This window comes from Melospiza melodia, chromosome W (genome assembly GCF_035770615.1).
Source record: "Melospiza melodia melodia isolate bMelMel2 chromosome W, bMelMel2.pri, whole genome shotgun sequence".
Classification (NCBI taxonomy): Eukaryota; Metazoa; Chordata; class Aves; order Passeriformes; family Passerellidae; genus Melospiza; species Melospiza melodia.
This window is the reverse complement of record NC_086225.1, coordinates 5,204,467-5,217,395: the sequence shown is the minus strand read 5'-3', so window position 1 is coordinate 5,217,395 and position 12,929 is coordinate 5,204,467. Positions and strand designations below refer to the sequence as shown.

Here is a 12,929-nt window from a genome sequence, read left to right as displayed (position 1 = left end):
TCCACTGCCACCAGGTGGCCACACTGCCACCTAGTGGGCAGTGGAAGCTGCCGCGGCGCTGGCTCTATTTAACTCCTCTCTTCATGCAGGGTGTCAGAAAGGAGAAGCCACCACTGCTGCCCCTGCCCTTCTGCCCACGGTACGGCTGGCTAGGGGGGGCCAGGCAGGCAAGGCTGGCCGCGGGCCGCACTGAGATGGTGGTGGCCGTAACGCATCGCCGTGTGCTGCACCAGGATGGCCCTGGCAGCAGCGCCTTGCCACCCCTGGAAAAAACTACGCACTCTTTTGATTTTCTTCTTAAATATGTCATCACAGAGGCGTTACCAACCTCTCTAATTGGGCCAGAAGTATGTGTATTTTCAGAGCCATCAGAGATTGGCTCTGTCAGACATGATGAAAGCTTCTAGAAGCTTCTCACAGAAGCCACTTCTGTAGCCCTCCCCTGCTAGCAAAACCCAGGCTGTGCCAAATCAATACAGCACACCATGTTGACAGGAAGTTTTAAGTAGAAGAAAATGAGAAAGGAATCTGTAAAGAAAAAGCTATTGCAAGAGCTGCATAAGATTTTGCTGAATATATTAGAAGCTGCAGCTCGTATAGTCTCCAGTCCTAACTTAAACAATGCTGTTCTCAGAGAGGAGTTTTAACAGCATAACTTGCTCAGTAATAGTATTCAAAGAGAATAAAAATATCTATCTTCACAGCATATAATCTTATATCAATTAAGCAAAACAACAAATGCTTACCTTCATTTCTCCTTCTTCTACCACTAGCTGCCAATTGGCATCTCCTCCTACATCTTGCAAGGAATATGTCATATGGTTTTGTACCATCTCTTCCACCTTTAGAGAAAAAATTACACATTTTTAAGTAATTCCTTTCATCTTCTTGTGCAGGCGACTGTATAGTATTGGAAGCCATAAGTCAATATTGTGGAGGAGCTGAACTTGGACAATAGAGCCTTCTATTACAGGCTAAGATCAAGCAGGTACTTGTGGCCTTCAGAAACAAAAGCCAAAATCTTGATTCCACTTCCAATTTCATTCTTTATGGGTTCTTCCCTATCCTACCTTTGTACCTTTAAACTGTCAAAACTCACTATTCCTACCTGAGATAGTTTTAATTCAGCATGTAGGAAAATACTTCCGGTACCTCCAAATAGAATTACAGTGCACTGTAGGACTTGAAAGACAATATTCATTGAAGAGCATTTAAAAAGATGAAGGGGAGGGAGGGGGGAGGGGAGACAGACAAACAAGCTCTAAAAAGTAAATACATATCAAAAGTTATATTGAAACAGCAGTGAGGGAAGCAGTTATGAGAAAATAATGCCTATTCTGTTTCTTTGGCATCTTTGCACATTTGCCAACTAGAGAAACAGAACAGAAATGCTTACATTCAAATAAATTGTGATGATGCAGAGGTCCACTATTTTAAAATACTCATTTAAGAATACTTAGACAGTTGCATGTTTTTCTTAAATGTCAAATATTTTATACATTTTTGTCAAGCTATGTGAATATATTTTTTTTGTTCCAAATAATGCACATGAAAATAGGGGGTGGGACAGGAAATGCATTTTTATGTTAAATCTGTGGTCTTGTTGTGTTTCTGTCGTATCTGTCCCTCCATTTCCAAATCCTATTCTCCCCCAAATAAAAACAGAGACAAAAAGTGAAATTATCCATTGCTGTGTAATGTATACAAGTGCTGAAAAGAATTTAGTAATTTTTTTTGCCTAAGAGGTAGCTGACTATTAAAACCCATCACCTCAAATAAGTCCATGTAATTGACATTATTTTCCTGAATCAGTAGAAATTTCCTTTTTAGAGAGGAAATACATTGCAAGCAAAGGTTAGTCAATTGACCAACATACAGATTAGTCTAAGAACTGTATAATCACAAGATTAACAGCCTGAACCTATGGGTGGTTTTTGTACAACTTGAAGGAAAAAAGTAATTGAATAATTTCAAAATCCTTAAAAATACAACATAAAAATAAAATCCTTTCAACAGACATGCTCCTTTATCTTATTTTAACTATCAAATTCTCTACAGAACCCAAATTATCAGTCCAGTTTTGGGGGGGCTTCTTTGTTTTCTTTAAGTTTTTTTTAGTTAAAATGAAGTATAAACATCCACAAGATTCATGTTTCTGCTTTTAGACAAGCTATCTTTTCCTGCCACTTACTAACAAGTTTTCTACCAAATATTATTCTAATTTTTTTTTCCAGGGAAACAATGACAGTACAAGCCAAGCCAGGTAAGAATGTGAGCTATTTAAATATTCAATTTTCTAGCTCTAGGTCACACTTCTTTCAGAAAGGAATCCTCCCTATGCTCTTGCAACTTTACCTACAACATATTCAGGGTCCCTATCTCCTCCCCTGGCTCCTAATCTATTAGGGACAAAGCCAGCTTATATGTGATTGTTTTGTATTTTGCTGCTTTTTGCTTTATGCCAAATGCAGTGGGAGGAGGAGAATAGCAAAGAAAGAAGAGAGTGAAGCATTTACAGGAGTATCATAGAATCAGAGAATACCTGAGTTGGAAGGGACTCACAAGGATCACAGTGTCCAACCCCTGGCTTTGCACAGGACAACCCCAAGAATCATACAATGTGCCTAAGTACAATCTAAATACTTTAGGCCTTTGGAATTGTTCAGCATTTAGCCTCCTGACTTCCTCTGAAAACTTCAACGGCATCTTTAGTTTGTTTCTCTCCCTCTCTTCTCCCTGTAGTTTCATTCCTGCTAATACATCTTTCAGACAGCTTCCCCTTAGGTTTGGGAAAGGAAAAGCATTATCATTGCAGCTTTCAGAGGAAAGAGAATGTTGTTTTTCACTAACAAGCAATTACTTCTATTTGACCAAGTAATTTCAGTGCCTTCAACTGCCTTGTGCATACTATCTGTCAAAACTGTGATCTACCTGCAGGTTGCTGTCAGCCTGAAACTATTTCAGGTACCACATTAGGCACCAAGTCAATATTCACAGCTTCTTTCCCAGTGGGGAGGCCACACTATTACCTCTGGGTTCCTGGCAGACTACAGGAATGATCTGCAAAAATGCTTCTATCCCATGCAGCCTTGGTCTTAACATTAAGTGGGAAGATCTTCATTTAAAAGGCCCTCAGAAGAGCTCAATCTATTTTAAAATCTGATAGTCCTTTAAAAGGAGAAAATGATTTGCAGCACATTTGCAGCATTTAAAGCCCACAACCTCTCACTCAACTGGCAGAGGCAAATCAATGCCTTTCTGAAGACACCTTGAAGAACCAGCTCCTGTCGGAATATGTTTATACATCTTCATCTTAAAAGCAAAGCTGCAAGTTTCTACTTGACCTGTTACTAAGATTCCCTTCATATAAATGAAGTCTAGAAACAAGCCCCATTTATTCAGAATCAAGATTTATCTTGCCTTTCCAAAAGCCAAATCCTCAGCCTGGGGACAGAGGAAAACTTTCTAATAATAAGGTCTACAGCAGGTTGTCACCAAAAGGTGTGCTGCTTTTCTCTTCATGCTCTCAGTTGTCTTTCATCTGCTTGTTCACTAGCAATGAAGCACCAGAGCGGGTGAAGCAACTTAATGAACTGGCAAGTTTGTTCTAGGGAAGATATGGGGGAAGAATGGGGCAGAGGGGAGTAGGTTTCTTTCAAGTTAGCAGGATCATTATTTCTGTAGTCAGTTAACTTGAAACCACATCCTAAGACACTGGGTAGTAGCTTCTACACAGTATAATCCCCGCAGCTGCTAGAAAGAGCAACACCTTGACCCCATAATCCAGTCCATTTGACCGTGATCTTTCATGTCGATTTGCATTATTGTGATAAGGACCTGGTCAATCTCAGATTTAAGTGGTTAGGTTTTCAGCCACACGAGTGGTCTGATATTCAGGTTCACCGTATAGACCCACAAATATTATCACAGACCTAAGAGGTGAAAATGAGAAGGTTCACATATTTTAATGACTCTTTCCCTTACATTGAACTGGCAATGCAGCCTGATAGAAAATTAATTCTATCTTTAGAACCAAACTTGCTTTCTATTACTTGATTTCCTCCCTCCTCCACTACAAAACCAAACTTGAATTATTAATGTGACTGGAGTACCAGTAGATCAGCCTATCGGTGTTGTGCAATATGACCTGCATACTTTTTCCCTTGTAAAAAATTCAAATTCCAGAAATTAACTGACTGCAATAAATCATGGCAAGTGTTGGGATTTCAGTCCAATAAGCAAATCCTTAAATATTAGGGTTCTGCTCACGAAACTGGTGGCAAGGTATGCAGGTAGTATGATTCCAGGCTCTGTTACTCAGAAAAAAAATCCATTCCATCTATTTGAAAAAGCAGGTTGTTTGCAGTGTGTCAGAGACTGGAAAGATGGATGTCTTGAGACATTTTGGGATGCATGTGTGTGTGTGGGAGGGGCAGGCTGGGCCTTGCCCTGGGGAGAGAGTGAACTACCCCCCACTCCCCACTCTCAGAGCCAGTATCCCAGCCCTGCAGGGGTGCCAGTCATGGAACACTGGAGGCAGAGCTCCACTCTTGCCTAACCCAGCTTCTGAGTGGCTGGAAGTCCCACCTGGGGGGAGGGGCTATGAAGGTCAAGGGGTATTTAAGGCTGAGCATGAAGCCAGCACATGTCTTGACCCTACCTTCCTTTTGGAGTTTCCCTCTGAACACTGCTGGAACCCAGCAGTTGGTAGCTATAAGCGTGCTTTTCTATATCTTTTCTTTCTGTCTTTCTTCTTCATCTGATTCTTCTTCATCTGATTCCTTCTTGGAATATTTTGAGCAATTTAACATTGCATGGGTTTAAAGTTTGCTAAGTTGAATGGACCAAATTAATGCTGTGAGAAGTGTTTTATGTTGACTGGATGTTGTAGAGTAAAGTTTTACCAAAGCTCTCTGATTTTTCTAAAGTTTGCCAGTAAACTTTTGACTGCTTGAGAATATCTGGCCAGTATTTCTCCTGTGTGTCTAACCCAAAATATATGAACCACAGTAAAGTCCTTTTATTGCAGCCTTACACAGCATTTGTTAAAAATTTTAAAACAAGCAAACAAACCCAAACTCATCAGATCCCAGAAGGAAGCCCCATATTCACAATCATATGGACCACAGCAGAAGGAGAGTAATGGCATGAATACTGTTTGAATGAGTTTTTTTGAAAGACCAAACACATGAATACACTTATTTAATTCAACTTTAAACTATGCTCTTCAGAGCAAGCACCTAGAGTAATTTTGTACATTACTGGAATATGACACCAAAACTAAATTCACTTACTTATTCAGGATGTCAGACATTTTCTGAAGTGTAATTGAGTATATTGGAACTCTTCAGTAAAAGTTCTCATATCCACAATCTCATTTTTTTAACAACATACTTTATGACCTTTTGGTTATAAAACTACTTGTAGAGGTAAAAAATTATAATAGAGAACCTTAAAATTTGATGTCTTAATGTTATTATAAGAGACAAATTTTAAAGACAAAATTAAACCTTTGATTTAAAAACAAGAAAAACTATTCAATTTGAAGCAAAGACCATCTCCAGCCCACACAAACCAAATGTTATTTTATTGCTTTTATTATAATCAGAAATGCAAAATTTTCAAGTTGTAGGTATTTTTATTAAAGCTAAGGAAATTAGTCCAACAGTTCACAAGATTTGGGCCTCTGCACAAGTGATATGCATGCAAGCAGAATGTAAAAAACCAATCATTTAGTATAGAAATTGATACTTTTTTTTTTTTTTTGTCTCAACATACTAGTTTAGAGTAAACAGTGATTTATGTAACAACAAACCCAGGTTCTAGAGAAGAGGATGAAATGCAGCAAAGATACACAACCCCCACTCTACATATTAATACAGTACCTGGGTGCTGAATCTGTGAACATCAAAGGCACTGACTAGATCAATGGAAGACATGGAGGAAGAGCGACTATAGAGCTACCAGAGACAGACAAAGAAAAAACCAAGTAATCAGAACAAAGGCACAACAGAGCATTCAGTACCAACTTGCAAGCACAAGATAATGAAGAATATGAAAACAAAAGCACCATAAGAAGCAAGCACAGTGGCAAATACTGATTTCAAACACCTATGATGTATTATGCTCCCAGTATAGCCCTAAAAAAGGCATCGTGTTTCAAGCAACTCTAAAAGAAGTCAATTGATCCTAATGCAAGAGACTGTATTTTTTTTTCTACCAATTAAATTAATTTTGGTGAAAGTATCTTAATCGCACCTAGGTTAGCAAGTTGTTGTTTTTTTCTTTATAATCTCTAACTGACAAGCTTGATACAAATCAAGAGTATTTTGAATAGATACTGAAATCAGGATTTTTTTTAGCCAAGACAGAAAATAGTCCTTTTCCAATTCCAGCTACTTCAATTAAAAATGAGTAAACCACTGAAAGTTATTCTAGAAACATCTAAAAAAAATCTTACCTATCCATATAAAATAGTATATACAAATACAAGTCAGCCAATTATACAGAGGAGATCACGAGAAATATCTTACCTTTTGGACAAATCTATGAGTCCCCACAGCAGAATATGCATCTCCGGGAGGTAAGGATATTGGCCAGTATAATCTGACCTTTTCACATTGGGACTGCAACAAAATAACTTTCATTATTGGTAGTCAGCTGCTAATGGATGGACTATGAAAGGGTGAGGTACCTTCAAACTTTATAGTGGCTACAACTAATGCTGTCCATGACGGACATGAAGTTGTGATCCTGCTGGAGTTCTCAGGAAGCAAACGGGCCTGGATATTGAATCACCCATTTATCTATACTTCAAGGTATATTTCCAGGTTAAGCAAAATAGATTGGCATCATCACAGATGTTGCATCCATGTAGTAGTACTACAGAAACTCAAAATTTTTACCTTCTTCTAAGAGACCCCAACATAGATAAACTCTGTTGGGTACTATATAGCCACTAGGCAGTTTTATAATTCTTAACCAAGTCATTGTATTCACTATATTCATAAGCAAAAACATTTTAAGACAAAGGAGGCATCACTTTATTATTCCCTCTCATTTTATAAACTACTATATTTTCTCAGATTCCATATATTTCCTCACACACATCCTTTTTTGATCCTTGTCACTGAAGAGTATTCAAGAAATGAGTTAGAGAAATAGCCAGAGCCTACACAATTTTTAAACAAGACCAAACACCAATAGAACTATGTCTTTCCTATTTCACATACTGCTACAGTCAAAAGAAACTTCAGAGCAATAATTAGGTTTTGAGAAATAGCTGCATCATTAGATATTCTTATTTACCCAGGGCATCAGTTATATATAAAGATAAGTTTTATACAGGACTAATAAATTTATTTAGGAGTTAGAAACCAGAGACAATCAATTAGCTTAACACTTATACTATCCCTTTCTATGCAAGCTGTCAAATCACTTTCTCAAAATTAGTGTTAAACAATGATATTTAATTGTAAATATTGTAAAGTTAATCCCACTTATAAGTGTCAATCTAAAATATCTAGAGTTTCAGAAGATGTGCCCCAGGACTGATTAGGTCACAGAAGTCTTCCATGAAGTGCCCATCATTAACACATTTTTCAACTATCAATACCTGTTCTTCCATTTTATCCTGTCTATCAAGAGCAGCTTCAACAGCATCAAAGAATTCTTCTTCATTAATCAGACTATTAGGACCCTCCTAGAGCATAAGAAACAAAACTAGTTCAAGATTTTGGAGACATGAGAGCTCCACTTAAGTTCAATATTAGAAATAGCTATTTATGTATTATGCATATAAATATTTTCACCAATATTCATATATTGGAATTAATCTGAAAACTCTACTTGTTAAAGGAAGTTATTTCCTTTAAGTACAATTTAGGGATACTTAAATAAACAAGCAAAAACCCCAGGAAACCAAAGACTGAGTAACAGTGTCAATATGCTTTGATATGAGATTTAGGCTTTAATTAACAAATATCTTCTCTTTAAAATATTTACCATACATAAGTAAATATATTAACATAATTGTGTATTTAGACTGCTTCCAATTATTCCACTGCCTTAGGGTGGATTTCAGATATGTGCTCAAAGCACAACAAGACAAAATCCTGTGGATCACTACTGAGAATTCTTGGAAAGAACAGTTTACAATAAACAGCAGGTAGAGTTGATTCAATTATTAAAAACTTGTGTCTACTAAGTAAAATGGTAATTTAGGAAAACTAGGTTTACTGTTTTTGTTGTACTGTAAAACAAACTAGTCCAGCAAATTTCAAAAATCTACTTTATATCAGGGATATCTGGGAGAAGCATTTGAGTTCATAACCAGGTAGATAAAGTCCAACTTCCTATCCATTCTTTTCTTTTACAGTGCCTCAGCCACAACAGAGAACATTGTGGAAGGGGCTAGCAGCGGGCCTGTTAGCTAAAGGAGCGAGAAGTAAGAAGAAGAAGAAGCTGATAAGGAGCTTTCTCCAAGGCCGTAACCAAGGAGATCGAGAGAAGGAAGATAAGAACATTCTTCAGCTGGATGAAGCATTTTTAGAAAGTTAGGTGGAGTCAGAGTAACTTTTCACCAATGGCATGGTATTGAATTATTGTGGCCAATAGCTAAGGTAGAGGAAGGGTAAACAACTGGAAAGTGTATAAAAGATCAGCCATTTTCATTAATAAACTGTTGCCAAGTGTTACTAACTGAGACTGCTTGTGGTCTCTGCTTTGTGTCGTGACCGCCTCGACTGCGACAAACATAAGCTCAAATACCTTTTAAATATCTCAACATATTAATGCTAGTTCTCAGGCTATGATTTGTAAGTAGAAACCTGCTTAATTAATGTAAATAAAAGAATCGAGTTCTTAAAAATTATGCAAACTGCTTTATAGGTGCATTACTTTACATTATTATTCAGAAGGCAGTTTAAGAGACTCAGACTTTAATTAAATATCCAAACTGAGGAGGAAGTTGATAACATATGCCATTTAACAGATGAAGCAGAGCCTAAAATAATTTAATTTATCAACACATTTCAAGTGGCAGTGACAAGTTAAAAATAAATTCAAACTAAACTTCACATTCTAGGACTGCCTCTGCAGTCAGGACTTTCATATTTGCATTACATATCTAGACAACTGGCTAATTAAAATGTAAGAGTACACAACTTTCAAATGAGTGGTATAAAATGTGCAAGAAAAATGATTAAAAAGTTAGCAAAAATAGATGTAAACAGAATGCTTTAGACAAAAGTAGAATAGGAAACCTGAGGTGAAGACAGACTTCTATTCTCAAAACACTGAAGGATTTTGATTCTTCATTTAGTTTCAGTTTCCAAGGCAGAAAAAGTGGCATGAACACATTGCACAAAGACCTTGATTTACATACACACTCAGTTGAGAAACAAACTAATCTTCAAAAGCCTTAGCATTTTTTAAAATTTCAAAAGCAGAATTTGTACCTCATAGTCTGGCCCTCCGAAGTGGGACTTTTTCTTCAGCTCTGTCACAGCATTTTTGTATGCTTCTTCAATTCTTCTCCTTTTCTCTATTTCCTGTAAAATTACATGATCATTTAAAGCAGCAAGAATATATTGACTGATAATAGTCAGTATGATAATAAATGGAATGATCAGTCTAAGTTTTATTCCCAAGGAACAATTGCAGAGGTGCTGGTTTTCTGATTTCATTTGAATTCATGCATTATATGTGCCCTTATAGATGCATATATAATACAAAGCTCAGGGAGCTAGCTACCTTGAGCATAACTTCTCTAAATCACATGGAATAAACTAGCTCAGCAAGAAAAATCTGGTATCTAGTTTAATCATAGCTATTCTTGGTTTGTTGAGGGTCAGTCCCACTTCAGTGCCTGAAATGTTATGAAGAATATTCTGGGAGTGTCCTAGGGTGATGTTATGATGCTCGTATCCCCAATCGTGTGTTCTGTTTATGCTGGATATTATATTCTGTGCTTTCAAGACTGGCTGAGAGCGAAGGCAGGGAGAAGAAACCCAGAGTTTTGTTATCAAGAAATAGACTCACTCCTCCACAGTCTACTGGAACACTGTTGTTGTCTGGGCACAGACAGGGCAGAACATCGCATGCTGTGTTGCACTAAATAGTTTATTTAGTTGTTGTTTTTGCACGGGGTGTTTGATAATCTGCACTGATCACACGGTCTTCCCCCCCCCCCCCCCCCCCCCCCCGAGCCCCGGTGGTAGTGGTTTGTCCCAGGTTTACTCCTCCCCTCGCCTCCTCCTCACTTGTATCCCATTGGTTGTGGTCCTCTTCCTCTGCCCCCCATTCCCCCAGGTTTAAAAGTCTCCTACCATGAGGTATTCCCTCTCTTTTACTCCTGGGACACCACCTCCTTCCCATCTAGGATCCCCTGGAGTAATTCTACAAAAAAGGTGTGGGATTGTTAGTCCCGAGAGGAGAAGAGCGCCTCCAGTCTTTTACTCTGTCTTTGTAAAGGCTGCAATGGGCCAAGGATCCATAGCTAGCCAGATCGGACCTGGCTCCAGAGAAACCAGCAAATTTACAACCGTGCTCTTTTTGCTTTTTAGTTAGTTAGTTTAGCTAGCTGAGGCAATCTGAGCTTTCCCTGGACTGTTTTTCTTTCCCTTTTCTTGGAACCATTCAAACCTGCTCCAGACCAGGACCCACAGAAACACTAAGAGCTCACACTTTGTAGCCTGCCAGGACCTACTCTGCAGCCTTTCCTAGCACTGGAGGGACTGATAACAGAGTGACCACCCACCAGAGAGACTTTCTGAATTTGTCATCTTTTCAGAGCAGTGAATGAGTTTTGTCATCCGGTATTGTTCATTTTGTGTGTTGGGGAGTTCTTGGCCTGTTAAATAAACAGTTTTTTTCCACTTCTCTATGAGGAAATTTATTCCTGAACAAGGTGGAGGGAGGAGATGCGCGAGTTTGCTTTCTGGAGGGTCCCCTTTTGGAGGTTTTCTCCCAAATTCGCCCTAAACCAGGACAGAGAGTTATTGAAAATCACCTGAAGGACAATTCAGTCACTGATCACAGCCAGCAGAGGTTCATGAGGGGAATGTCCTGCTTGTCAAACTTAATTTCCTTTTATGACAAGGTAACCCACCTAGTTGATCAGAGGAAACCAGTTGATGCAATTTTTTGGAATTTCAATAAAGCTTTTGATACTCTTTCTCACAGTATCCTTCTGGATAAAATGTCCAGCACACAACTGGATAAACACATCACACACTGGCTTGTACTAAATGAGGTTACACGAGGCTGCTGACCAGTCACAAGTGGCATTCCACAGGGCTCCATTTTAGAGACAGTTCTCTTTAACATATTCATAAACAACTTGAATGCAGGACTAAATGATATACTGAACAAGTTTTCAGGCAACACTAAATTGAGAGGAGCTGTCAACTCCCTCAAAGGCAGAGAAGACTAAACTGTCCCTCTGCAAGATGGAGGCTATATAGTTTTGTGATGTAGCAGGACTCTCACTATACATATTTGTGTTTTGCTACCAAGTAAAACATGGTTCTGAAGCTAGTGAAATGCCAAGGCTGGAGAAGGAAGGAGAGAAAGCTGGATTACAATGGTACTTAGACAACTTGTAAAACACTCATTGCTTTTAGCCACTGACAGAGATCTTGTTTTTACTGACACACCTGCACAGCACAGAGCCTGCATAGTCAATCTGCTGATACAAAAGGACAAATCTGATGCTGCACCTTTCAGTTCTTCTAGCTGGTCTTTTACAGATGCTGAACAGACTTACAAGAGCTTTAAAAACCTCCCAGATATTACACACACGAATGACTGCCCAATTTAATATAATTTTCCCCTTTAACTTCTCAGAGAAAACATTCTGAATTTTATCATCTTCTAATATTTATTTCTTTTTCAGAGCAACATAAGCATCTATCCAAGAAACCCAAGAGTACACATATCAACATCATTTTCCTCCTACATCTATTTATCAGACAACAGAGTAATTACTTTTTGCTCAGGCTCATAGTTAGAGAAGAGACTTTTACAGAGCCATGTTTAATCAGTAAAACAAGGCAAAAAAACCCAAAACAAAACAAGGCCTACAACTGAAGTGGAATAAATAGTGTTAGCAAAGGTCTGAATATATTCAACTGCTATTTTTAAAATCTTGTGCAGGGTGTAGGTGTCAAGATGTTGGTTGTGAGGGGCTGCAGGAGTGGCATATGAGGAAGGTGGCCAAGGGCTGTCCTGTGTCAAACAGGCTCCAAAACAGACCCACCACAAGACATAGCTGAGCCCATCCACCACATGCATGGAATATCTGTGAAAATGTATTTAAGAGCAAAAAACGGCCCAGGGAGAGAGGAGAGGGAACAAAAAGGGAGAAACAGAGAGAATGCCAAGGCCAGAAGAGAATGATGAGGAGGAGTTCCAGGGCAGAGAATATATCCACACTGTAGTCCATGAAGGACCTCACGCTGGAGCAGAGGGACATTTCCTAAAGGAACCATGTTCCATGGAGGACTCCCAATGAAAATGAGTTTTCCCAGAGGACTACAGCCCTGAAAAGGACCTGTGCTGGAGCAGGGGAAAAGTGTGAGAAGTGGCATAGACTAAGTGTTTTGGATTGACATCCAACCATCCATTCCCCACACCCCCACCCCCACCACACTGCATTCCTTGGGGCTAGAAAGCAGGGGTGTAGAGGAGCCTGCAGTTAAAGAGTGAAGTTGAGCCTGGGAAATGGGGGAAGAAAGCTGTTTTAGTGTTTGTCTTTTTGTTTCCTACTAACTGTACCTATTTTAATCAGCAACAGATTTTCTGCCAGGATAAAAACTCATAAGCAATCTTCCTGTCTTTCTCTTGACTTGTGAGCTTTCTCATCCTGTTTCTCCCACACACACACACTCCAGTCCTTCTGGATAGGGTGTGGATATGACAGTCTGGTC

General features: G+C 38.8%; 1 protein-coding gene across 2 annotated transcripts in view; it reads right to left on the bottom strand.

Annotated features, from left to right (window-relative positions):
- LOC134431476 (ceramide transfer protein-like) overlaps window positions 1-12,929 on the bottom strand; it is a 242,302-nt gene that overhangs the window by 8,289 nt on the left and 221,084 nt on the right. The window contains exons 8-12 of one of the 2 annotated variants that reach the window (XM_063179489.1): window positions 9,459-9,551; window positions 7,616-7,702; window positions 6,534-6,626; window positions 5,886-5,960; window positions 747-842 (exon numbers count right to left, since the gene is read on the bottom strand). In XM_063179489.1, the coding sequence (XP_063035559.1) occupies window positions 747-842; window positions 5,886-5,960; window positions 6,534-6,626; window positions 7,616-7,702; window positions 9,459-9,551 (444 nt within the window). The remainder of the gene's footprint in view (window positions 1-746; window positions 843-5,885; window positions 5,961-6,533; window positions 6,627-7,615; window positions 7,703-9,458; window positions 9,552-12,929) is intronic. The other variant, XM_063179488.1, reaches the window with a different exon arrangement.